At 35.6% G+C, this 26,695-nt stretch overlaps 2 protein-coding genes across 3 annotated transcripts in view; both read right to left on the reverse strand.

The window, feature by feature from the left end:
- Positions 1-4,437: 4,437 nt before the first annotated feature.
- The window catches only part of LOC106059261 (uncharacterized), a 47,202-nt gene continuing 24,944 nt past the window's right edge, over positions 4,438-26,695 (reverse strand). For both annotated transcript variants that reach the window (XM_056032021.1, XM_056032020.1), the window contains 3 exons: positions 12,116-12,290; positions 11,784-11,929; positions 4,438-7,016 (listed from right to left, as the gene is read on the reverse strand). In XM_056032021.1, the coding sequence (XP_055887996.1) occupies positions 6,680-7,016; positions 11,784-11,929; positions 12,116-12,290 (658 nt within the window). In that variant the 3' untranslated portion in view covers positions 4,438-6,679. The remainder of the gene's footprint in view (positions 7,017-11,783; positions 11,930-12,115; positions 12,291-26,695) is intronic.
- LOC129926649 (uncharacterized) lies at positions 17,414-25,051 on the reverse strand. The gene is made up of 4 exons (XM_056032022.1): positions 20,929-25,051; positions 19,607-19,732; positions 19,190-19,258; positions 17,414-18,829 (listed from the first exon to the last, which is right to left on the reverse strand). Exon 1 carries the CDS (start codon positions 25,049-25,051, stop codon positions 23,720-23,722), a length of 1,332 nt encoding a protein of 443 aa, XP_055887997.1. The 3' UTR covers positions 17,414-18,829; positions 19,190-19,258; positions 19,607-19,732; positions 20,929-23,719.

Genomic DNA, 26,695 nt, shown 5'->3' on the forward strand with positions numbered 1-26,695 from the left:
AGAAGGAAATCTCTTCTAACTATTGCTGGGAAAATCATAGCACGCATCATACTAAATTGGCTCATGCATCATCTAGAATCTAGAACATGGTCTACTACCAGAAAGCCAATACGGCTTCAGAAAGGAGCATGGAACCATTGACATGATCTTTGTGGCAAAGCAGCTCTAGGAAAAATGCCGAAAACAAATTGCTGACCTCTTCTCAATATATGTCGACCTAACAAAAGCATTCGAAACTGTTAGCAGAGAAGGACTCTGGAAGATCTTGTCAAAGTATAGATGTCCACAAAAATTCATATCCCTGGTGATACTATTTCATGATGGCATGAAGGCTCATGTTCAGGAAAGAGATGAACCATCAGAGGCCTTTGAAGTATGAAATGGGTAAAGCAAGGCTGTGTCCTAGCACCCACATTGTTCAGCATTATGTTCTCTGCTCTACTGACAGATGCATTCACAAATAGAGACAATAACAGGATAAATATAACATATAGATTTGATGATGACCTGTTCAAACGAGGCGGCTCAAAGCAAAATCAAAAACAAAATCAGCAGTAATCTGGGACCTGCCATTTGCCGATGACTGTGCCCTAAATGCCTGCTCTGAAAATGATCTGCAGAGCATTGTCAGTCACTTTTCAAGAGCATGTTCAGACGACTTTGGCCTCACTATGAACACAGAAAAGACTGAAGTCTTATATGTGCCTGCTCCAGGTAAAGCCTATTAGTATCCAAGCATCAAGATAAATGGACATGATATAAATGCAGTGGACAGATTCACCTACCTTGGCAGGGATGGCAGCACACTCTCCATAAACGTAAAGATCGATAATAAAATTGACATGCATATCGCCAAGACCAGTGCATCCTATGGCAGACTGTCTTAAAATGTTTGGAACAGACGAGGTATCACCACAAACACAAAGCTAGGGGTCTATCGAGCTGTCATCCTCCCTACATAGCTTTAAGAAACGTTGACTGTATATAGATAACTTGCAAAAAAACTGAACCTTTTCTACATGACCTATCTAACAAAAATACTGAATGTTAAATGGCAAGAAAAAATACTAGATACTGAAGTCCTTCGAAGTACGGGCCTGTAAAGCATCCATACAATCCTGATGCAGTTCTAGCTGCGATGGGCAGGCCACATATGCAGAATGGAAGACAGCCGCATCCCCAAAAGACTTATGGTCAATTGAGGGAAGGAAAACACTCACAAGGTGGACAAAGAAAACGCTTCAGGGACACCCTAAAAGCTTCTCTAAAAGCCTTCAGCATTGATCGAGCCACCTGAGAGACGGAATGGATTAAACTCTTGAATGAATAGGGCCTACATGCGGAAATACACGAAGACTAGATTTCCTAGTCCTATAGCCAAATTAATTTTTTTTAAATATAATACTTTGAGAATTGTAAGGGGTCAAACTAGAGTTTTCCCAGCGTGGCCAAATAGCTAGTAAAACTTTTCCCAATGATCTCTCTGTGGCATTTTACGTCTCGAGAGACGATCTTTTCCCTTTGCAACTTCTTGTGTGACTAAAGAGGCCAATCCTTGATACACATAGCTGCGGTCACAGGTTGGACATATGTAATCGCCAGGCGCCGTATCGATGCATTTCCCCCTTCTTTCTACTACTGTTGTGTATTGCATCCGCAATCCGGGACCCTTCCTTTATGCTTGCTCTCCGTGTGGATCTACCCAGTGCCACCTTTTCCCAGCTACTAGTTTCGATTTTGAAAAGCTTCATGTCGCGTTATCATGCATCCGTATACCGTAAAAGTAGGCGACTAGCGGCTCTCCTGCCTTCTGTTAGATCGCCATACAGTAGACCTACTGGTATTCTACGAACGTGGTACACAGCGGATGTCCTGGTACCCTGCTCTTCGTAGCACTTCCTCATTGGTTATTTTATCTTGCCACCTTATTTTTAAAATCCGCATTGTCACTGTGTGGACAATATTGCTGAACCTTATAAGTTAAGGTGAATTATTCTTGCTTATTTTTAAATATTTAAGTATTTACTAGAATCTTACTATAAGTATTGATTTTGCATACCATACTTTATGTACTCATATTTCTTTATCATTATTGTTTATCATATATCATTGTAGAAATATCATTAGATTAATTATTTTAATTTAAATCATCATACACCTCGTTTATTAGTTTATGCACAACTGGTGTGACTGTCGAACTGAACTTGGGCCTAAAATATTACAAGTTTCAACGTAATTATAATATAAAATACACATTTGTAAATCAATTACTTTAATAGGCCTACTTATGTGAGCTGGCGCTCCTAGATCTAATTTTTTATCTATTTTTATCTGTTGTTAATTTGTAAACTATCTAGGCTAGTGCTGAGTGCATGCATGGTTCCCGCCAGCTCTTTAATGTTAGAGTTAGTTTAGGTGAGTCCTGACCTGGCTCTATAAATAGAAAGGGTGCGGTCAGTTCTTTCTTTTTACGGTGTTGACCGTTGGTCAGTGTGACCATGTAGGAGTTAATAGTTAATAGTAAATTTCAGCTGGGACCGCCTGCTATAATTCCTGTCTGCTGTAGTTCTGCTTTACTGCCGCTAGTAGCTTACTGTTTAGTGTTGGGGTAATTTAGGTTATTTGAGTGGTTTATTGTTTTGTAGTGGGTATATTTGTTTTATTACTGTTTTTTGTGTCAGTTGTAAATAAAGTGTATATAAGTTTTGCTTTATAAGTTTAGTTTGTTCTTTTAGTTAGCTAGATTAGTTTAGTTTAGTTTAATTGTGCTGTCTGGTTGCTTAGGCTACTCAAGCCCCTTGGTCGCAGACCGAGGTGCACAGATTGGGCCCACCCAGTAGAGCTACCACCTGCCTACTGTTATAAATGAATAAATGCTGAGCAGCAGATAATAACACAAAAGGCCTCACTCAGTTAGCGCCACCCTGACCTGCTCACACTTAGATACATTAATAATAATCAATAATTTCATTCAACTAAGACCTGACATTTAATATTGTTAGTCAGCAAGATGTTGTCCCTCACTCATTTCTGCAACCGATTGCTTTGGCCATCCTGTTGTTAATGTCTTTATCCAGTGGAGCACCGTTGGATATGATGGAGTTAAGATAGCAAAAATGGTCAACAATTTCTAGTAGGCCTAGTTGGCCATTAATGGTAACATGAGGTGCAGTATTTGTGTTTTGAACTAGTATCATAGTCTTGCTTTGACTAATATTTAAGCTGAACTTCTGGCAAGCAGCAAATACTTTGTCAACCAGGGACTGGAGCTGAGTATCAGTCAGCCACAATAGCTGCATCATCAGCATACAGGAGTTCCCTGATAAGTATTTTCCTAACTTTGGTTTTTGCCCGCAACCTTGATAAAAGGATCTTGTATGGAGAAATACACTTCGTTGGTGTCGCTGTAAGCATAATGCAGTAGGCAGAAGAAGAATATGCCAGAGTAGGTGCGAGCACACGCGCCTGCTTGACACCACTGCTAACCTGAAAATGTGCTGATTGGGATCCATTGAATTTGACGGTACATTTTGTTTCCCCATGAAAGCACTCAATGAACTTCAGTAGTTTCCCAATGATACACATCAACTATCGAATTTCTATGAAAATCGTTAGAGCCCTTTTTGAAACCGGCGTCCAACCACCCACCCAGTGGCCATGAATGAGCAACCCGAATAGAGGTATTGTAAAAAAAAAAAGAGTTGGGTTACTTTAGTATGAGTGTGGGCCGAAGAAAACAATCTGCTGTATTTGATTTGTTCAATTGTTATGAATCCGTATTTGAGTATTAAGTCAAACGAAATTATTATCAACGTTTATACGAAAGTGTGAATTTGAAACTTCAAGGTAGACAAAATTGTCACAACTGCGTGTAATGATGTGAGATGCTTTCAAGCAAAGTTACTATTGTGGATAAACCAAATATGAAAAGAAAACCTTGTTCACTTCTCAACGTGTCAGGAACTAAATACGGCTGCAACATTTGGTAAATATTCCTTAACATGAAATCGTTATTAGATGCTTTCAATGATCGTTTTATGACTTCGTTTCATTCGAGCAAAAATTTTCGTTGCTTGTATCTCCATTTTCATTTGCTCCTGAAAATGCTGCTGGTAATGTGCAACTGATAGAATTGCAGTCAGATTCTTTGTTGAAAGCGAGGAATATAGAAGTGGCTGTGCCAAAATTTTACAGCTATTTACCTGAACGGTACGTTGAATTGCAGAAATCTGCAGCCAGAATTTTTGCTATGTTTGCAAGCATTTATCTCTGTGAGCAGTTTTTTTTTCATAATAAAAACTACAAAAACAGCTCACCGTTTGAGATTATCTGATCAAAAATTGTCATCAGTGATGAAAGTGTCAGTGGCAAACAAACTTCAACCTGACATTAATAAACTTGTATCCCAAAAAAATGTCAAGCACAGGACAACGAAAATAATGCGTAATCATAGTAATTTTTAATCAACAATACCTATAGTAATACAAATTTAGCTAACTAAGGAGCAGGTATACCATTAATTCTTGTATTCTATTGTACTGTTTCTAATTTTCATAAAATTCGTAGGCTTTGTTTTCCAACTGATTTTGGGTTGCGGCCCAACAGGTCATTGTTAGTTTTTTGTGTGGCCCATAAACCTTAAGGAGTTTGACATGCCTGCCTTAGCTCAACATGGTATTGACAAGGTTCTTCTCAAATCAAATCAAAATTAATAATCCTCCATGGCCAGGAGTGGGAAAACCATTCACTAGAACTGCACCGGAGGGAAGAAAAGAGAAGACTCGTAGCGCTGCTGTATAGGCCTAGGGCTCAATATTAGGCCATTCATGTACAAAGTCAAGTTACTTATATGTTCTTAAAACAAGAAAAACATTTTTAAAAAATACTTTTTTTTTCAAGACAACACCTCCTTTATACATCTCATTGAACTATTACTTTCTCTTAATAACTCATGAATGTTAGATTTTAAAAAATGGAACATTTGTTTTACCCTGCTCCATTCTCTCCCCCACCCCAATAATCTGTTATGGCCATTGTCACCAACAAAAATAGGCATTAATTTTGTGATATTAAACAAATCAAAATCAACTGACAAGGGAGTTTGTGTTACACACATTTCTTTGCAGCCCTTACTAGTATGCCAAATAAAACATGTCAAATATACAGGCCAACTCATATCTAAAACGCATTTATAATAGTGACCATGAATTGACCACAAAGTGACGATTATCATAACAGACTTTGAATGTGAAAAATATAGATTAGCTTAATTTCATACAGTTTCATCTGCTTTTTATTATTAAATAATCATGATTGATGGTTGACCAATAGGGTTTGGTATATGGCCTCTTCAAGAAATTCCTTCCCTTAGTATAAGTGTCTAAGGGACTTTTGTTCATGAAGACACTGGTAGTAAATAATCCTAAATACTACCTATTAAATCTGTTTTTAAAAAATGTGTCTTATGTGCATCAACAAAATGCATTCTTTTCTTTTCAAAACAAAAATAAACATATGTAAATTATTAGTAGAAAACTGAAAACACATTAATATATGTATACATTTGTATAACTTTTTGGAAAAATAACAAAACTGTGGGCTTATTAAATATGTTATAAACTAATCACCTTCCCTTTCTTACCATAATCTTCCTTGTTTTTTTTACTATTAATATTTATGTAGCTGATAACGTTTTGTAAGAACAATTGGCCTCCTTTACTCATACTAACTAATGAATGATAGAAAAAAATCCATGTTCATAGCCATGTATAAATCTACTTAGAGTATGTAAGATTCTAGTTTGGATACAGATCCAGACATGGCAACATTAAAAAACCACGGTAGTCTAGACTAGAATTCTGCATATAGATATATGATATAGAAGATTCTAGTTTGGTGATGAGATCCACATTTAGAAGGCAGTAGGCAAAATGTTCCTCAAATTTACAAATTTATTTAACTCTTTAATGAAGACATTCAGAAATGCCCGCTGACAAATGTGTGTTTAAAATAAAGATTGTCTTGATCTCCAAACCAAATTGAATTTTATTATTATAAATTAAAAAAAAAAAGTAAAGTTTCCCTTTCAGGCCCTGCAATCTATGGGGCAGATGAGGCTGTCATGTAGCCAGTACCTGGTACAACAACCAACTGCCTTTACTTTTACCCAACTAATTGTTAGCCAATTAGTTAGTAATTCTTTTCACGAAGATATACATAACCTGTCAAATTTATAGGAAAATTGTTATAGCCATTTTGGAGATCCATGTACGCCCACCCACCCTTAACCCATGAAGAGTTTGAAAGCTGAAAAGAGGAATTTTAAAAACGGTTTACATATTTAATTTAAAATAAAAATGATTCACTTTCAGAAGATAAACTGAAGACATTTGCACCTTAACTTTGCAAGCACCAAGATATCAAGAAATAGGATTTTCAATTTCTTTACTAGTTTTTGAGATCGAAACCATACAAAGTTAATTTCAACATTTCCACTTATGAGGACTACTGAAAAACTGATGATTTAAAGTACTTTAAATTAACATTTTGTAGGGATCAATGAAATGCTTTTTTATCAGAACATTTCCTAGTAATCCATTTTGTTATAAAGTTAACTTCAACCCCTGCAAGTATTTCAAAGAAATCTTATGAAATGATAGGTTTATAATGCAACATAAAGTTAATGAGTTCCTGTGTCTATGTCAGTTTTATATCCATCATTATCCTTTATAGTGCTGTACAAATGGCTGATTCCCAGACTTTTGGCTAATGACTCTGCTTCATTTAACTGATCTATGAAGGAAGATGTTGTCACAGCGGACATTTGAGCAAACAGATCATCCAGTTTTGTTAAGTCTGGTCTTGATGTTTCCAGTTTTATCTGTTTAGGATGATATCCTAACTCATTAAGGGCAGTGATCATTTGACCTTTAGAATGCTGATTACGAAGGAAAGACACAAATACTAAGTTTGCCGGGAAGACTTCTTCAAAGTACTTTTTGTAGAGGGGAGCAAATCTGAAAATAAATAAATACTTATAAATAGGTTATGTCTTTTTATCCATAAGCTTATTTTATCTTATATGATACAGACGTTACTTCAAATAAGAAGATGATAACGTCCTACGCGTCATGCATTTAGTCATGCATACTAACCAATGACCTAAACTCCGCCAAGTCATTGGTTTTCCTGGCTAGCTCAGGCAACCCATTCCATGCTCTAATAGCGCTAGGGAAGAGGGAGCTTTTGTACAAACTTGTCCTAGCATATGGAAAGAGGAATGTGCCTTTATCTTTGTGTCTTTCTTGGTATTTTATTAAATTTAGTTTTTTGTATTTGAAGATTATGATCCATGCTACTTTACTTTTGAGTCTTCTGTCCTGAAGGTTTTCTAAATTTAGTGATTTTACTAAAGGTGTTACTCTAGTCAAATGTGAATATTCATTTGTTATGAATCTCACTGCTCTATTTTGTGTCTGTTCCAGTTTCTTAATGTTTTCTTGAGTTGAGGGGTCCCAAACAGAGGATGCATATATTCTATTATTGGCCTAACCAAGGTTAAATAACATTTTAGTTTTATGTTCTTATTTGATTTATAGAAATTTCTTGTAATAAACCCTAATGCTTTGTTTGATTTTTTGATAGTTTCATCAATATGGGGATTCCATGACAATCTTTCATTTATTATAACACCTAGGTATTTTGCATTTTTAGTCTGTGTTACTGGTTTACCATGAATAAGATAAGTGGAATTAATTTGTTTTAATTTTTTTGTTACTTTTAATAAATGACATATTTCTGGGTGGAAAGACATGCTCCAATTTTATTCCCATTTCTGTAATTAATCTAATTCTCTTTGTAAAATATCTGTATCTTGTGTTGTTTTTATTGTTCTATATATTATGCAATCATCTGCAAATAATCTGACTTTTGTTCCTGAACTAAAGCACTTGGTAAATCATTTATGACAGATTTGTGTTTATTTAATTGCAAGTTATGTCTCATGTATCCAGCTCTCTGACTTTGAAAACATGATTTGGGGAAATTATTGTGGCTTTTTTCTATTTCTTTTAAATGTAAGAGAGGCAACACTGTCTCTATCCTTAAAGTTAAAACTACATGTAATGAATATCACAGAATGTTTTAAACATTTAGCAGAACTATGCATTCTTTTTTAGGTTGAATCATTACTTGTTAATCTGAAAACAAATTAGATTGGGTATTTTTTTGTAAGTGTAAAAAAAAACAACATAAAAAGGACTTCATGACTTTTATGATTTTGGGTCATGAAGTGCAAATTTTATTGATGTCAGGTGGAGTATTAGTTATTGAAATTTTTATTTCAAATGTTTCTCCCACTTTGCATAAATAGATTTTAGAAAACAAAAGTAAAACATCTATGGCTTCTATTCCAATATTGGGTTACTCTTCTAACAAACTGATCAAGAATATTTTTTCAATCAAAGTAACTAAATTTAAATTGTCATAGTCACTTAAACTTAATTGAACACCTAATCAAAGAATGGATTCCAAATCCAAGAATTACCCTCACTAATGGATGTTATGAAAATGTTGTACAAATACATTAGAAACTCCTTCTACAAGAAAATGAAATTCATTCAAACATTCATGTAATGCAGAAAAATATTGATCAAATTATTACATATTCAAACTCAAGTTTTTGTTTAAACAAAAAAAGATGAATTGTCTAAAATATAATACCTTTTTTTTGTAATGATAAACTTTTCTTTGTAATGATAAATTAAATTCACTTCACTTGGTAAAAAAATATGGTAAAATGATCTGTCAAAGATCATGTTTTACTAACCATGAAAAAATTGTTAAAGCCTCAAAAAAATGTTGTCCTTAATTATTCTGTGATATCAAGAAGGCCAACAACCCAATGCAATTGTTTATGGTGTTTTAATAGTATTTTTCCTCTGGAAAGTCATCTCACTTCAGTGTGTAATAAAACTGTTTTGTGTTTTTTTTTACAAAGTTTTTATCAACTCACTCTGTCCATTTGTCTGTCTGTCTGGTAAAAAGGTTGAACATGTTTTTTCTCCCATTTCCAATTTTCATATCTAGTTTAAACTTTGCACTATTATTCATTAAACCTGACAAGACATGAATCAATTTTTAAAAATTTAACAATTGGTTAATTAATTATTGGGGATTAATTTATCATAATTTAGAATTCATACAAAATTTTTCAGTATAAGAGTAACGATTGATATGAGTTCTGAACCTAAATATTCTTTTCCTATTCGCCTTTTTCCAACCTTTACTCATTCTGATATTTTCTAGTTAAATAAATTTGGAACTAGAGCTCACAATTTATGCATAAATCCTAAAAATGCAAAAAAATTTAGAGTAGAATCTAATTGGTACACTTAATTTATCCTCCCACTTCGGAAATGTTTTGTTTAGAACTTTGAATTATAATTCTGTAACGAAACAAAGTTACAAACAAAATGTATCATTACAAATTAGCTTTTTTTTTAAATTATTATTTTTTTCATTTTTAGTTTTTTGGCGGCAATACTCAAAGCCTTAATCTAAATAAATGGGGTATATACAAGTCATTTTATTTGCAATGTAGTAATGGCCTATAAATTATATTAGAATATTTTTCAAGTAAAACATTATTCAAAAGGTCCTTTTTTAATAGGATGAATAATGAGCTGTAGATGTCAGAAGAATGCGTTTCTGCAGTGAAAAATGCAAGAAAATGCTTTTGGCATCGGGCTTTGCTCCGAACGCCACTGATGAATAATGAGTTGTAGATGTCAGGAGAATGCATTTCTGCAGTGAAAAATACAAGAAAACGCTGATGGCATCGGGCTTTGCTCCGAACGCCACTGATGAATGATGAGCTGTAGATGTCAGGAGAATGCGTTTCTGCAGTGAAAAATACAAGAAAATGCATTTGGCATCGGGCTTTGCTTCGAACGCCACTGATGAATAATGACCTGTAGATGTCAGGAGAATGCGTTTCTGCAGTGAAAAATACAAGAAAACACTGATGGCATCGGGCTTTGCTCAGAACGCCACTGATGAATAATGAGTTGTAGATGTCAGGAGAATGCATTTCTGAAGTGAAAAATACAAGAAAACACTGATGGCATCGGGCTTTGCTCCAAACTCCCTTGGGTAGATTACAACACTCCTCCAGACCACCAAGCTATCAATAGAAAGGCCTTTTTTTAATTCTCATATATATATTATGATTATATATGTTATACGCACGTTTATGCATAAGGTTAGGGTTTGGAAAAAAATTGCCCCCTCCCCACTCCAAAGTTCTGTGGATCCGCATTGGGCATTGAAATGAGTTATTCTTAATATATCTAACTTACTAATAAACTACTTTATACACAATATGTAATTTTATTTGCAGAAACTTGGACCCCGCAAATAATTATTGTTTCAAACTACACAGTTAGAGAAGTCCTGTGTTTGATTGATGTTGGTACTTGTGTGACCAACTATATAAAAAGCTATTGAAACCACATTCTTATTTATTGCATTGAATTTTATTATCAAAAGTTAGATTTTTTAAAAAATAGGATAAGTGTGAATATGAGTTATTTTTCTTTGCTGTAACAGTAACACTATAAATACTGATGTAAAGTGAATCTATCATTAAATCAAAACACAAGCTAACAGATGCACACAAAAAGGTTTCATCATTTTTCGTTAAGGAAAAAAAATTTCAAAAACCAAAAACATCATCACCTAATCCTTTTTTTTTTAATTTATAAAATATTGTTTTTAATTTATTTTACAAGGAAAGTTTTTATGTGGAGTTAACTAGTTTCTGTTGCACCTGTTCATCCCCTGACATGAGTTTAGACTGTGAACAATTCATTGCAGCAGGCTCCATACTCTTTGACTAGTTAGCCTTTTGTTTTTATTTCTCAGTATAATAAATTTTTATTCAAATTCATTTGTTTATGTATCAATACTAGCAGTACACACCAGCTATGCCTGTTGGTTTGTTTCCAGGCTATATATAGATTGTTTTTTTATGGAAGTACTATGCCCTACACTTCTTTTTTTTAAATTTCAATAACTGGGCAACATAATTTTAAAGATGTAAAATGTATTGACAGGAGCAGAGTATCTTGTTATTATGCTGTCTTGTGAAAGAAGTCAGTGCAAGTCACTTCAAAATGTGTAAAGAAAAGGTTGAGATGCATCATAACACAAGACACTTGGAGGATTTCATGTTGATGTTGATAAAGAGGTTCTACAAGTAATCCATTTGAACACAGTCATAAACAAGTGGCGCAGATAGTTCATTGGTAAGGTTCTTACAAGCCCTGTATGTGAATATCATGCACATGTCTATGTTAATGTAGGCCTATATTTAGCATGATTTATTTTTCATGCCAAGAAAGTTCCAATTTCAAGTGTCATACTATACTCGACTCATTTTCTAATACCAAATAGTTTCAAAACTCATTGTATTGAGCATTTGTAAAAATACTTTATGTTAAGTAAACCCGATTTTGATACATTTAAGTCAAACTTAACATAAAAACTTTGTGGATATGTATAATAAATTATTGAATTCCCATCATATAGCATATAATTTGAGGGCTGCATTGTATAAAAATGCCCAGGCCAATTTTGACATTCAGTCCACTCCTGTTTAAAACCTTATTTATACCTTCCTCATTATATCTATTTTAACATTGGAAAGGGTCAAATATTTGAGTAGCAGTAATAAAAAGGAGAGGAAAAGAAACATTAAAAAATGTAAGAGTGAATCTTTTTACCTATAACCATCAATTTCTCCATTCTCTTCTTCATCAGTCACTATGATAAATGTTTTGACTATTTCTTTGCTGGCATAAAAAGGCATCAGAGATGCTGCAGGAGTTGTTCCACCATCTGCAATTGTTGTTGCTGCCAATTTCAAGATCTATATTAAGAGTAATTAAACATTTTTTCAAATTTCTCATTTCCTCACAGCACTTAAACCAAAACACATCTGACTACAAATATCAGTGTTAAGGATAGAACTGTCATATTTAAAATTATTATTAAAAAATATCTATTCTAGGTCCTAAAATTTTTTGATGCCAAAGAAATAAAAGTATTGGCTTACCTCCCTTACTGTCTTAGGTAGAAATGGTGCATCACTTGATTTATCATTGAAAAACACTAGTTTAGCTGAACAAATGACTGTGAGGAGACTAGCAATGATAGTACTAGTACGAATGGCAGTCTGCATCGATCCTGAAGCATCACCTATGATTACTATAGGTGATTCCAAGTTTACTCTAAAGAGTTAAGCATTGCAAAAAATATAAAAATTGAAAGTGAAATGGAGGAAGTTATGAAAAAAAGTTCACTTAATAGTTATCTAGGGTGTTCCATAGCCAGCATAATGATAACAAGAGCTAGATTGACTCAGGAATCATTCTAAAATACTAAATACTGTGAAGTTAACTCAAGAACATATAGCACTTAGCTTTTGGCCACCATTTCTATTACAAACAAATACACTAATTTCTACTATTGCATTTGAAAATAAAAATAACATTTATGTGTCATGAACTGATGAGCAGCTGTCATTTTAATCTTACAAAAAAAAAGATTAAAATTAACTTTAGCACAAATTGCATAATCATCAATTTAAAAAACTCATCAGTCAACCTTAGGGGTTGGTGATGGAGCGAAACAATGAGCGGAGAATCATCTCTACCTCCCTTACCCCGAACCCTGTGATGTCTATATTATATATATATATAGGCAATATAGCCCATAGCCTTAGCTAAGGATGAAATATACTGTTATAAACCTGGTGGTGGCACAGAGGGGGGTAGTGGTGTGTGTGTGTAGTCAGCCGACGCAAATCGCCCCAGGCCAGCGCTAGACGAGCGGTCAACCGTGATGAGTTACGACGATCGGCCGAGACGAGTGTCGACATGATGGTTCGGGAAGGATCGACGTCGTGAACAGAGCTCAGGAGCGTCACGAGGGATGTAGTCATCTGGCCACCCAGAATGGTCGAGCGACGTTCTGTCCGGTTCTAGAAGGCCAGCAGGGACCCTATATAAAGAGCGAAGGTACCAGTCAGTCACAACTTCCCTATCTACAGTTCATTACAACGGTTCAGTACAAGTCCGAGGCGAGACAGAGAGACCAGTGCAAGAGTCTATACGGCGGAGAGATATTTGTACAGTCTTGTGTTACGTGCTGCCAATTGTACAGTATTGGCTGTTATTTATTGACATTAAAGTGTTACGTTACTTTGGAGCCCTGAGTTGTCAAGTTCTTTAAGTTGGTGGTGTATGGTGCAGTTTGCAGAGAGCCTAGATAGTGAGATTCGTCACAATACGTTAACATTTTTCAATTATTTTCAAAATTAAGAAAAAATCTAGTAAGATAGAATCTATTTTCTCACTATCCTCTAAACTAGTCTAAACCTTTTGAAAAAACATCAATTAGTCCTATTAGTTGTGTTTCACATGATCTATATTTCATGAAGCCATGTTGGTATGGAGTAAGGACATTATGTTTGTCTAAGTGGTTTATGATGTTGCTACATATTATGTGTTCTAGAATTTTACATGTGATGCTGGTAAGTGATACTGGTCTGTAGTTTCCTGGGTCAGATGTTTCTCCTTTTTTAAATAAGGGTTGACATTAGCTTCTTTCCAGTCCCTTGGTATTCTGCCCTGGTAAGAGATGCCTGAAAAAGCTTGAGCACTGGTGCTAGCTCATTGCTTAGTTCTTTGAGTAATCTAGCTGGAATACCATCAGGTCTTTATTTGGTTTGATGTTGGCTAATAGTTTTTGGATTCCCTTTTCTTGTACTTCTATATCTCCTATGTTGGCTATTTGGTTCAAATTAAGTAATATGTCTTTGTCTCCTGGGGCTGAGAATGCTGGTGCAAAGTATTTATTTAGGATGTTAGCTTTAGTTTCATTATCATTATATATTAAGTTATCTTCTCCTTTTAATGGCACTATGCCTATTGTTTAATAATGTTTTAAAAATAGTTTTCAATGAAATTTCATAGGTCATCGACTTGTTGCTTAATGTCTTTTTCTGATAAGAATGTTTGTTGAAAGTTTAACGCATCTTGGTGTAGTTGTGTTAGGTTGCATTTATTCCAGAGTAAGATTTTCCTTTTGGGTTTTGTATTGGCTACTGCTTTTATCTGACTGTGTATTTTAATGATATCATGGTCTGATAGACCATGGATAATATCATAATCTACTACTAATCCAGGTCTGTTGGTTAAGAAGAGATCTAATGTGTTGTTTAATCTAGTTGGTTTTTTAATGATTTGATCTAAAATCTAAACTTAGGTTGTATAAAGTTTCTATGAAAAGCTCATTTATGTCCTTATGTTTTGGTGTTTATCTATGGTTAGTGTTTTTCAATTTATATCGGGTAGGTTGAAATCACCCATAATCCAAAAAACTGCATTTTTCTTTTTTTCTTTAAGTGTAGTTAACCGATTACATAGTTCCTGCATGTATTCTAAACTAGAATTTGGTTGTCTGTAAATACTGCCTATTATTAGGGATGTTGAGGTGGTGTTGATTTTACAAAATGTTGATTCTATATTTTTTGAGTTAGGTCATGGAACTATACTAATGGAACACCAGCTTCGAGTTTTTTACAAAGCCAAAGAGAGTCGAAGTGCCGTCGCGCATCATTTTTGCGCATGGTGCAATGTGGAGAAATCCATGATGATGCCAAAGAAGAGATTTACTCAGTCAGTCCCTTGCAATGGGTGTAAAACTTTCGTACGCTCTATTTGATTAGATGTGTAAAAACTTTATCCATTTTCTGACTATCTGATATAATAGATAAAATTTTCCCGAAGAAGAGATCGTCACAAAAGTTATTTTTTTCGACCACCCTATAAAATGCCACATTTTTTCAAAAAAATAGAATCTAAATTCCGAAAATACAATCTTTCAGTGTTTCTGTGTTTGGTTTATTTACACTAAATCTGGATGAAGACCTGTCTACCGTTCCGCTAAATGCGTATTTGTTACGATATACTAAATTGCACGAAATAAAAATAAAAATAGGAGGCCTAATACAGTTTTGACACTCCAAGCTACGCATTCCTAATCGTTATTATTATCGAAAGGACTAGGCCATAGGCATACACGTCTCGTGGGAAACAAAGAAAAAGTTCATCTCGGTAATATTGTAGCCTAAATAAAATGACAAAAAAAAAAAAAAACTATAGCCTAATCTAAATTGAAATAGATCTAGAGCTAGATTTTCTTGGACTAATGATACAAAATAAGTATAAATAATAAGTCATAGTCATATGAATCTGATAGATCTAAAACAAATACTGATAGTCATTCATTAATTAATTATTAGAATTACTTGACTACCAACTGGGTATTTTTATTGCCAAAATACAATGTATTTTATGTGCATTTATTAAAAACAACAACCAAAAATTAAGCGTTCGACGCAACTAGATCTAATATTAATAATATAGATTCTAGATTTAGATCCAGAAAGCTACTTCTCTAATTCAGTTTTCTAGTTTAATTCTAGTTAGATCTAGATGTCTAGACCAGTAGATCTAAATCTAACCAGGGTTTTTGTCATAGAATAGATCTATAAACCTGCAGCCGCCTACTGATCACGATATGACAGATAAGATATCTATTACTATTGATGAGATACTCTCTCTACTTCTAATATATAGATCTAGATCTAGTAATCTAGTATATCACAGTAATGAGTAAAACTCGATGTGTACTTCCGACTTTAGCTCAACAAGTCTACTCCAAAGTATACTAGTAAAGTCACAAAGTGGAAAGGATCATTATATATTCAAATAAAAAATTTATAGGCCTAAATGAATCGAATAATCAGTCACTAATTTGACTAATCTAAATTGTTATTTTTTTAATGGCAAGTGTTATTGATGACTTCACTTCTGACTTGTACACGAGTTGCAGAGATTCTAGCTTTTATTTTGATGACATGTTACGATATATCAATGATATTTAGATAAACGCAAGTACCTAGAGGAACAGAGAGAAGGACCATTTAATATAAGGCAAAGAAGTAAGATGTTTATAATCCATCAAACTCACAGAGGACATGTGTCATTTGTGATGGCATTTCATGCATTTACAGAAGCTACAAACTATGCTACAAAAATGATAGGCTTGTCTTTGATTCCTAAGACTTATGAGGAATGCTATGTTTCCAGAGGCTACTCGGCCCCAGCTGTGACCTACATATTATGCCACACTGAGCACAGGCATAACCATTGTCCACCTGTGGTAGAATCAGTTTTTTTTTTTTACCGTCTACCCTCGGCAATTAGGCCTAATTTTCATTGGTGTATACCACACCTTTGTAAGTGACCTCCAACTGTCTCGTTCTGAAGCTGTATGCAACCAGGTGCTCTCTTATTCTATGTCAGTTTAAGTAAGTTGGCGCCTAAGCTTGTCTTTAAAGCATTTCTGTGGTACCTCTTTATGTGCATATGACATGTTAGGCAAATTGTTTAGCCTATCGGAAGGCCATTTCAGAAAGTATAGGTGCTTAAAATGAAACTCCAATTATCTGGACTTCCAGTTACCAAGAAAATAAGCTTAGGTTTCAAAGAGACGACACTGGCATTTCAGCTAAGACGATCAGTGAAATTAATAGCAACTTTGATTGCAGTCCACCAAACAAGATAAAAAAAAAACAACAAGTGTGGCTTCAATAGCATTGATGATATTTAGTTTACTTTTATCTCATTTACTAGTATTACTATTTCATTGACTAAGGTTTTTTATTGTCAAATAGGCATAAGTACATGTACTAGTTCCTGCAATTTGATGAAAAATAATAATTAAATTGTGTATAGTCTATATACAAATGTTTATAAGAGATCACAGCTTAGCTTCATTTACTTAATATTTTAAAACTATGATTTTGTGTTCTGACTCTACTCTAAATAAATTATATTTTATTTTAAGAATGCAAAGTTGGAAATTCTGTTCTGATGAAAAAAAATTATTAAACTAAAGTAAATGTTTATGTTTCTTTTGTATTTATTTTTAAATTATTTATTCATTAAAAATTAATTGCTCATTAACATTTACTTGAAGTAAAGATCAAAAACACAAATTCAATACATGATCAGCTCTCAATTCATGCAGATCACAGCCCATCACTTAAATGTATTTACTGTCAATTCTACAGATTATTCATTTCAAAATGTTGCTTTAAATTGTTATATGACACAATCAAAGTACTGGCACCTCACATTGATGTAGGCCTAAAGCAGCTGAAATAATGACAAATTTTCATTCACTAACTTGTACTGTCATTTATTATCAGACGTGTTAAAACTAATATATATATATATATATAATTGATTAAGCAGGAGCATCAACAAATCTTGAACAATAATTGTCTACAGAAAAACTTTATTCTTATCCAAACAATATGCATTTACAATGTATTTAAACAAGTTAATTTATACAAATCTGTATGGCCTAAAGATTATAGTGTATTTTGAGCATTGTGTGAATACCAAGTTACATTATTACATGAAAATAGTGTACTCATTTTTTTAAATATTCTGGGTAATAAAAATTAACAACTAATATGATACAATAAAATTGAAGCATTAGTCAAATAAAAAAAAAATTTCACTCAAGATCTATGTGAACTCTATGCTTGAAAAAAATCATTTTGAAATTAATTTAAAAAAAAATAATTATGATTCTTTAGTCAATGGAATGATAGCAGCAATTATTTAACAATTTCATGATTATCCATTAATCTCAATATACTTATAACTGAAACATAATTCACAAGGTTTAGATACAACCATTTGAAATAATGATTTTAATTTTTTTCTTAATTTGCTTAATTCAAATCTAATATAAACAAGATTTCCTCTGTCAAGAAACTTATGATGGAACAACATGCATGTTCTTCTCAGTAAGTTTTGCAAAGGGAATTAAGAATATATGATGTTGCTTTTTTTTGCCAACATTTTAAACCTTTGCACCAGGTTTTAGTTTTAAGGAGAATGCACCATATTTTATATGTTTACTTTTGATAGATTCTTATTTTAATTTTTAAAAAGTAAAATGTCCCTTACATATCTTGCAATCTATGGGGCAGATGATATAAAGTTTATCAGTTTCTGTGCCCCATGGTTAGTGAGGGTGTCATGTACCCAGCACAACAACCAACCACCTTTTGAAAAAAAATCCCATTTCAGACCTCACAATCTATAGGGCAGATGATGTTAAGGTCATTTGATTCTTTGGCCAGTGCATCATGTTGCCAGCACAACAACCAACCATCTTTACTTTCCAAAACGAAAGTCAGCTACCCATTAGAGTTAGGTGGACTCAGGGGCACCCAAAAATCTAAAAAAATTAAATCTGAGTCTTCACAGAGATTCAAACTCATGACTCCCCAAACTGCCTTTACTTATTCCTTACTATTGCCATGTATCCTTAGCCTTTTGAATTCTGAAATTGAAAATCCCAGTCTTAATCGAACCCAGGAACCCTCAGTTCAGAAGCCAAGTGCTTTACCACTCATTCACTGCACTCCCTATTGTTTTTATGGGGCTCAGATTAATAGTTTTCAAGTACAATATCAAACAGATTTTAAAAATACTAAATCCAAACCTGTTGGCTGAATGACAGGATATACATAAATATGTATAGAGCTTACATCATAATATATATATCTTAAATTAAAATTGGTCCAAGGCTTTTATTTTGCAACATGATGGGATTTTCCTTTCTGGTGGTGCTATGCAGGAGTCCAAGAATCTCATCTTTTCTCATAACAGAAAGTTATCTAGTTATAAAAATAAATAAAAGGATTTAAAAAAAATAAAAATATGTGTGACGTATGTGTTGACCATGCTAAACGTATATATGTTATTAAGTATAATTATATAATTTTGCCATTCTAAAAATAGTCTGTACCTAAAAGGAGCTACTGTGTTAATGTGTAGACATGGCCCTGACCTTAATAGTTATGAATTATTACTAAAGGTGAAGGCAGATATTCAGTGAATTTGATGGACATTGCACTCATCTAAAAGCAACTATAACATATATTATGATTTACATTTTCATGGAAAACTAGTTTTTCAAAAATACAAGTACTTCAGCTTATGAGAAAAGTGCATAGGGAAAAATTGCAGTACCTTACCTTTAAGAGGTGCAACCAATCATTGACTTGTCAGGAATGCATGCCTTTTTCTTGCATTTCCAAACATAACTGTAATTATACAATTAGGCATAATGGCTAATTTCTTTTGAAAACATTAAAATTAAAAAATAATATTATTAAATTGAATACATTGTTGTATCAAACATACAAATTATCAGACATAATTTTGCCTAATTTCATCTAACAGTTTATTGTAAAGGAATGGCCTGCACAACAGCCAAGTATATTAGGCATTCATGAAAGATGAATTTGCTTAAGAGTGTTATAAAAAAAAAACTCTAGAGAGAAAAATGTTAAATTCCATCCCCGATATTTGGATGTTGCTTGACCATGAAAATCACACTTCATAAAACATCTTTTAGATAACTAAACTAAAAATTGTATAGTAGTACTTACAATAAATATTGAATGGATGCCAATATTATTAATGTCTGCCCAGAGAGTAGAAATAGTATAAGTATGATCCTTGAGCCATTCTGGTACATCATCAGAACTGGTTGGCATGGTTCTACTTGTTAATAACTGAAACATTACAAACATTTTTTTAAATTTATAATTTATCACAGACTAGAATAGAAATGTTGCCAGGAAAAATACCAATGGTTACAATGCACCTGATGATACTTTTGTAGCCTTAAAATGCACCAAAACTTCATTCATTAAATCTGATAAGAAACATATATGTATCACACAAGTCCAAGTTGATCAGAGTGTCATAGCAAATAATTAACTAGATATGTGAGTTTTATATTAAAGTGCTGAATTTCAGGGGATAGATCCAACTTGACACCACATCATTTATTTTTTCATGAACTCATGGGTCTGGGCATGGCATGGAATGGGAACTATTATTTAATGTATGGGGTGCAGGCGAGGCATGGATTATAAATTGTCTTGTAAGTATAGATTAGATTGGGTAAAACTTCCCATCGAAGGTAACTTTTACTGATAGATCTGGATCAATTATAAATTTATGGGATCTAGGCCTGCATAAATTTTACCTTTAATTTATATATTTTATGTACATAAATAACTAGTCTAGAATCTATAATTATATCTTAATAATAATTTTTGTAGATGTCATATAATATCTAAAATATTAAGTATAGATCAGTAGATTTAGAATTTTAGCTAGTAAATATTTTTATAATCCAAATCTAAACTGGATCTATATATTGTATATCTATCTAGAATTTAGATCAGTAGATTTAGTATTTTAGCTAGTAAAATACTTTTATATATTCTAAATCTAAACTGGATCTAGATCTAATTATTCTAGAAGCTTAGATCTAGAAGACTAGTTGTCAAGATTTGACTACACTATAGCTAATGCACTAGCTAAGTAGGCCTACTAGATAGATCAAGAGACAGAGTACTAATAGTAATAGACTCTTGCCTCGTTGGGCCTCTCAAATCAGCTACAGACTTTAGAGACAATTTAGGAAGGTGAATTTCGATCCAATTCCAAGATGTACAAACTACAAGTTAGAGTCTAGCTAGAGATGCTAGATCTAGTCTAGAAGGGTGATCAATTAAAAATAAAATCAATCATTTCTAAAGTTTGTAAAATTATATTTTATAGATCTAATCTATCTATTTATAATATAGAAATCTATGTCTACTATTTTAATATTTAAAATGATATGGCTGATGATATTAATTATTTTAATTGAGACATTGACATACAAAGAAACAAAATAACTAGATCTTATACTAACTCATAGACTCTACTTATACTTTATTGCATCTTTGAGTTTACGTTCCACTATCTTGACTTTACTACATTGACTAAAAAGGGCACTATCACGCCAATCACGGTGACTATGATTATTTATAGATCTAGAATACTAGTCTAGATTATTATCTATGATGATGATGATAATCAACTGGTAGAGCTATAATCAGTATAAACTATAATATAATCACTGCATTCGTTTCATTCACTGTCTGTATCAATAATCGTGTGATGTGAAAGTTAAGTCTAGATTTAGATCTAGATTAGATAGAATTGATAGATTATAAATCTACTTTCTACTATTAAAAAGTATTATTATTATAGATCTACATCTACTAATATTAGTACAGGTTCTAGATCTACAGGCAATACACTATAGCGACTATACAATACACTACACCTATAGACTAAGTCACTAAGATTTAAGATGATCGATAGATCTAGAGTATTCTAGAGTTCTAGACGTAGACTAGATCTATAAACATTCATATTGATCTCATGTATGGTCTAGATCTAGAGAAAATAGAGTGGAAATCATGACTTTATTAGATTTTAGATCTATTGAGTTATTTTTTTAAAAAATATCTTTAAATAGATCTAGAACCATGTCCATAGTCTAAGTCTGGGTGTTGTAGATCTTGATTATTCTAGATATAAGAGATCTAGATCTATAGATAAGTTCGGTTTTTAAAAAATGCGCATTCGAAATTTAAAATACCCAGATTTAAGTATTAATATACCCATATTGGTAGGGCCGCGTTAATCATTTATTAGATCTATTAAAGCATGTCTATATAAAAGATATTATTATTTAAAAAATATATTATTATATAAAAGATATAGTTGTGAATATTTACTAAAAAAAAATTAAAATAATGAATTTTTTACTTTTGCCAATTAATTAACACTCTGGCTGGCAAAAAGGATGACTCCTCAATACTGTGAAAAGACGATAACTGCATGAGTTGGTTTGGAATTGTATTTTGTAAGACTAACTTTAAAAAAAAATCCTTCAAGAGAATAAACGAAAAAAGGTTTGTCAGAAGAAAAGCTGGCTGGACTACGCAAATAATGGACCAGCCTCTCTCTCTTGATATCTTGTTAAGAACATTGGTGACTGGGAAAAGTGGAGGATTTGGTTACGCGGGACAGATGATAATGATTTCATGTAGATAAAAAAAATCCAGATTTTGTGTAAAATACCCAAATATGAAAGTACTGAAAACAGCTATTTTAATGGGGTGGCCTTAAAAAAATAACTTTTGTGACGATCCCTTATTCAGGAAAATTTTATAAATCACAAAACATTGTGAGAAAATGGATGAAATTTTTAGAGATCTAATAAAATAAAGCGTAGGAAAGTTTTACTCTCATTGAAGGTCAGTCCAAGTGACTGGAGGAGTAAATTTCTTCTTTTGCATCCTCCTGAATTTCTCCATATTGCACCATGCGCGAAAAAAAATGCGCGACGGCACTCCCCTAGTAAAAACTAGGAGCTGTTGTTCCATTAGTATAGTTCCATGGTTAGGTAAGGTAATTTCTTCTGCTATAAGTGTTTTTTTTTTATTGCCAAAAGAACTCCTCCATGATTATCTGCCCTTTTCTAAAAATGTCATAATCACTATGGAACATTTCTGCATTATAAATTACAGGAAGTAGCCAAGTTTCTGTTCCTGCAATTATGTCTGGTTTCTCATGTTCTAATAAAATTTCTAAGTCTGCAGTTTTGATCCTAATTCTTTGAAAATTTATTACTAAGGTTTTAAGGTATTTTGGTATTACTTTTTCTTCTCCCAAGAATGTTCTCCAAGAATGATCTAAATAAAAAGACTGTCGACATGGTTATTCAGTGACCGGTCATTTCATGCTGGTCACTTCAATCCCGGTCATATCATCCTTGGTCACTTCATTCCGGTCACTTCATCCCCAATTAAATATTTTTTCTTATTTATATATTGCTTCATTTTGCTGTAAAGGCTTTGATTTTAAGCCCTTATTTCATCTAATAAATAAATATTGTTACGAATCTCACTATCCAGGCTCTCTGCAAACTGCACCATACACCACCAACTTAAAGAACTTGACAAGTCAGGGCTCCAAAATAACGTAAAGGTTTAATGTCCATAAATAACAGCCAATACTGTACAATTGGCAGCACGTAGAACAGTACAAATAGCTCTGCGATAACAAATATCTCTCCGATAACACCGTTCCGCCGTATCAAGTCTTGCACTGGCCTCTCCGTCTCGTTCCGGGCTTGCACTGGGTTCAACAGTTCGGGACTGACTTCACACACTTGGGCTCGTTGTGTCGGACTCGATCACAGACCAAGATCAAGACGCCGTTCGTCTCAACTGTACTTGACAGTACTCCGCACTGAACCGTCGTAATGCTCCGTACAGAACCACACCGTTGAACTGTGCTGTAGTCGACCGTGTTCTGAACTCCTGTCGTGAACCCGCTTTCTGAACCGTCTTGACTGCGACACCTCCGCTCTTTATATAGGGTCCCTACTGGCCTTCTAGAACCGGACAGAACGCCGCTCGACGTTTCTAGGTGGTCAGATGACTACAATTCTCGTGACGCTAATGAGCTCTGTTCACGACGGCGATCCTTCCCGAACCCTCTTGTTGACACTCGTCTCGGCCGATCGTCGTACTCGTCACAGTTGACCGCTCGTCTAGCGCTGGCCTGTGGCGATTTGCGTTGACTGACTACACTCACACCACTACCCCCATCTGTGCCACCACCAGGTTTATAACACTGCCCCCTCCTTAGATCTGTCCGTCCCGGGCAGATTCAACCTCATGACATTGGCTGTGAAATTTCATCGCTGTAGGTGGGGGTCGATCGGTGGCAGTTGGCTTGCGTCTTGAGCTTAATGGGGCCATCCATGTTGCAGTCAGCAATGGTCGCTTCCTTCTTCTCCTCCAGTTTGCCTTGACCTGGTTGCCTCGCCGTCGTGCTTTCATCGCCATCCACGTGGAACTCAGAAAACGTTTTCTTCTCCTCCAGTTAGCCTTCATCTGGTTGTATTGACCTCGTGATCGCATGGTCATCCATATTGCACTCAGCAAAAGTCGCCTTCTTCTTCTTCTCCGCCAGTTGGTCTTCATGTGGCTGCAGTTATTTCTTGGTAGAATCACCATGCACGTTGGACTACGCAAACGCCGCCTTCTTCTTTTCCTCCAGTTGATCGCCCTCTTGTTGCAGTGACGTTGTGTTTGCATCGCTCTCTTGTCGGTCGGTACCGAGGACAGCCACTTGACACATGGAGAGGTATAGGATGTAAGGGCTGGGGATACCAAGATCGTTGGCAAAAGAGGTGGCCTCATAGGGCTTTGCGAAGAAGGACTGGGATGGGCTTCAAATCCACAGGGCGGGGAATTGTGGTACAGGTCATCATCTTCAGCCTTGTCTGGAGGGCATGCTCGTGGGGCAGGTTGGTAACACTCCTCGTGCAAAGGTCCCTCGTCTTCGGCGTCAGGCTCCATTCGGCTTTCTTCTCCACCATCAGGACCTCTCTCTCTTGTCTCAGTATCGGGCCAATCGTCTGTTGGTTTCAGACCTTGTCGATGACTTTCGTCGTGCAAATGTCCATCAACTTCAACGTCAGGCTTCCTTGGATTCTCTTGACCACCATCAGGACTTCCCTCTTCAGTCTTGGCAGCTGGACCAACGTCTGTTGGGTGCAGATCTGGCTGGTATATCTCGACTTGCATATGCCTCTCAACGGCTTCGTCAGGTTTCAATGGGTTCTCATGATCACCACCGACGCTCCTCTCACTGGTTTTAGCATCTGAACGAACGTCTGTATTGATGATTCTCTCCTCCACATCAGGTATGCGTTGGTTCATGGCGGCTATCTTGGTGTTCATGGCATCTATCTTGGAATTGATGTTTCCTAGCATTGAGCTCAAGAGCTCCTCCATATCTGGTTCTACGTCAAAAAGATACGTGTCTGGATCTTCCTCTTCTTCCACTATGTCTTCCCGGAGGCGTGCCTGTAATGTTTCTTTAATTCCACTTGTCTTCAGCCCTCGATCGCGTAGCTCTCGCTTTAGTTCTTTCACTTCGAGTTCGTACAGCAGTTTCAGACGAGCCATAGTAGATCCGTTCCTATCCGATACGATCCGATCCCACTTCTGACACCAGTGTTACGAATCTCACTATCCAGGCTCTCTGCAAACTGCACCATACACCACCAACTTAAAGAACTTGACAAGTCAGGGCTCCAAAATAACGTAAAGGTTTAATGTCCATAAATAACAGCCAATACTGTACAATTGGCAGCACGTAGAACAGTACAAATAGCTCTGCGATAACAAATATCTCTCCGATAACACCGTTCCGCCGTATCAAGTCTTGCACTGGCCACTCCGTCTCGTTCCGGGCTTGCACTGGGTTCAACAGTTCGGGACTGACTTCACACACTTGGGCTCGTTGTGTCGGACTCGATCACAGACCAAGATCAAGACGCCGTTCGTCTCAACTGTACTTGACAGTACTCCGCACTGAACCGTCGTAATGCTCCGTACAGAACCACACCGTTGAACTGTGCTGTAGTCGACCGTGTTCTGAACTCCTGTCGTGAACCCGCTTTCTGAACCGTCTTGACTGCGACACCTCCGCTCTTTATATAGGGTCCCTACTGGCCTTCTAGAACCGGACAGAACGCCGCTCGACGTTTCTAGGTGGTCAGATGACTACAATTCTCGTGACGCTAATGAGCTCTGTTCACGACGGCGATCCTTCCCGAACCCTCTTGTTGACACTCGTCTCGGCCGATCGTCGTACTCGTCACGGTTGACCGCTCGTCTAGCGCTGGCCTGTGGCGATTTGCGTTGACTGACTACACTCACACCACTACCCCCATCTGTGCCACCACCAGGTTTATAACACTGCCCCCTCCTTAGATCTGTCCGTCCCGGGCAGATTCAACCTCATGACATTGGCTGTGAAATTTCATCGCTGTAGGTGGGGGTCGATCGGTGGCAGTTGGCTTGCGTCTTGAGCTTAATGGGGCCATCCATGTTGCAGTCAGCAATGGTCGCTTCCTTCTTCTCCTCCAGTTTGCCTTGACCTGGTTGCCTCGCCGTCGTGCTTTCATCGCCATCCACGTGGAACTCAGAAAACGTTTTCTTCTCCTCCAGTTAGCCTTCATCTGGTTGTATTGACCTCGTGATCGCATGGTCATCCATATTGCACTCAGCAAAAGTCGCCTTCTTCTTCTTCTCCGCCAGTTGGTCTTCATGTGGCTGCAGTTATTTCTTGGTAGAATCACCATGCACGTTGGACTACGCAAACGCCGCCTTCTTCTTTTCCTCCAGTTGATCGCCCTCTTGTTGCAGTGACGTTGTGTTTGCATCGCTCTCTTGTCGGTCGGTACCGAGGACAGCCACTTGACACATGGAGAGGTATAGGATGTAAGGGCTGGGGATACCAAGATCGTTGGCAAAAGAGGTGGCCTCATAGGGCTTTGCGAAGAAGGACTGGGATGGGCTTCAAATCCACAGGGCGGGGAATTGTGGTACAGGTCATCATCTTCAGCCTTGTCTGGAGGGCATGCTCGTGGGGCAGGTTGGTAACACTCCTCGTGCAAAGGTCCCTCGTCTTCGGCGTCAGGCTCCATTCGGCTTTCTTCTCCACCACCAGGACCTCTCTCTCTTGTCTCAGTATCGGGCCAATCGTCTGTTGGTTTCAGACCTTGTCGATGACTTTCGTCGTGCAAATGTCCATCAACTTCAACG

This window comes from Biomphalaria glabrata, chromosome 6 (genome assembly GCF_947242115.1).
Source record: "Biomphalaria glabrata chromosome 6, xgBioGlab47.1, whole genome shotgun sequence".
NCBI lineage: Eukaryota > Metazoa > Mollusca > Gastropoda > Planorbidae > Biomphalaria > Biomphalaria glabrata.

Coding starts and splice junctions, on each gene's coding strand:
- LOC129926649 (XM_056032022.1), bottom strand. CDS start 25,051: ATGGCTCGTCTGAAACTGCTGTACGAACTCGAAGTGAAAGAACTAAAG.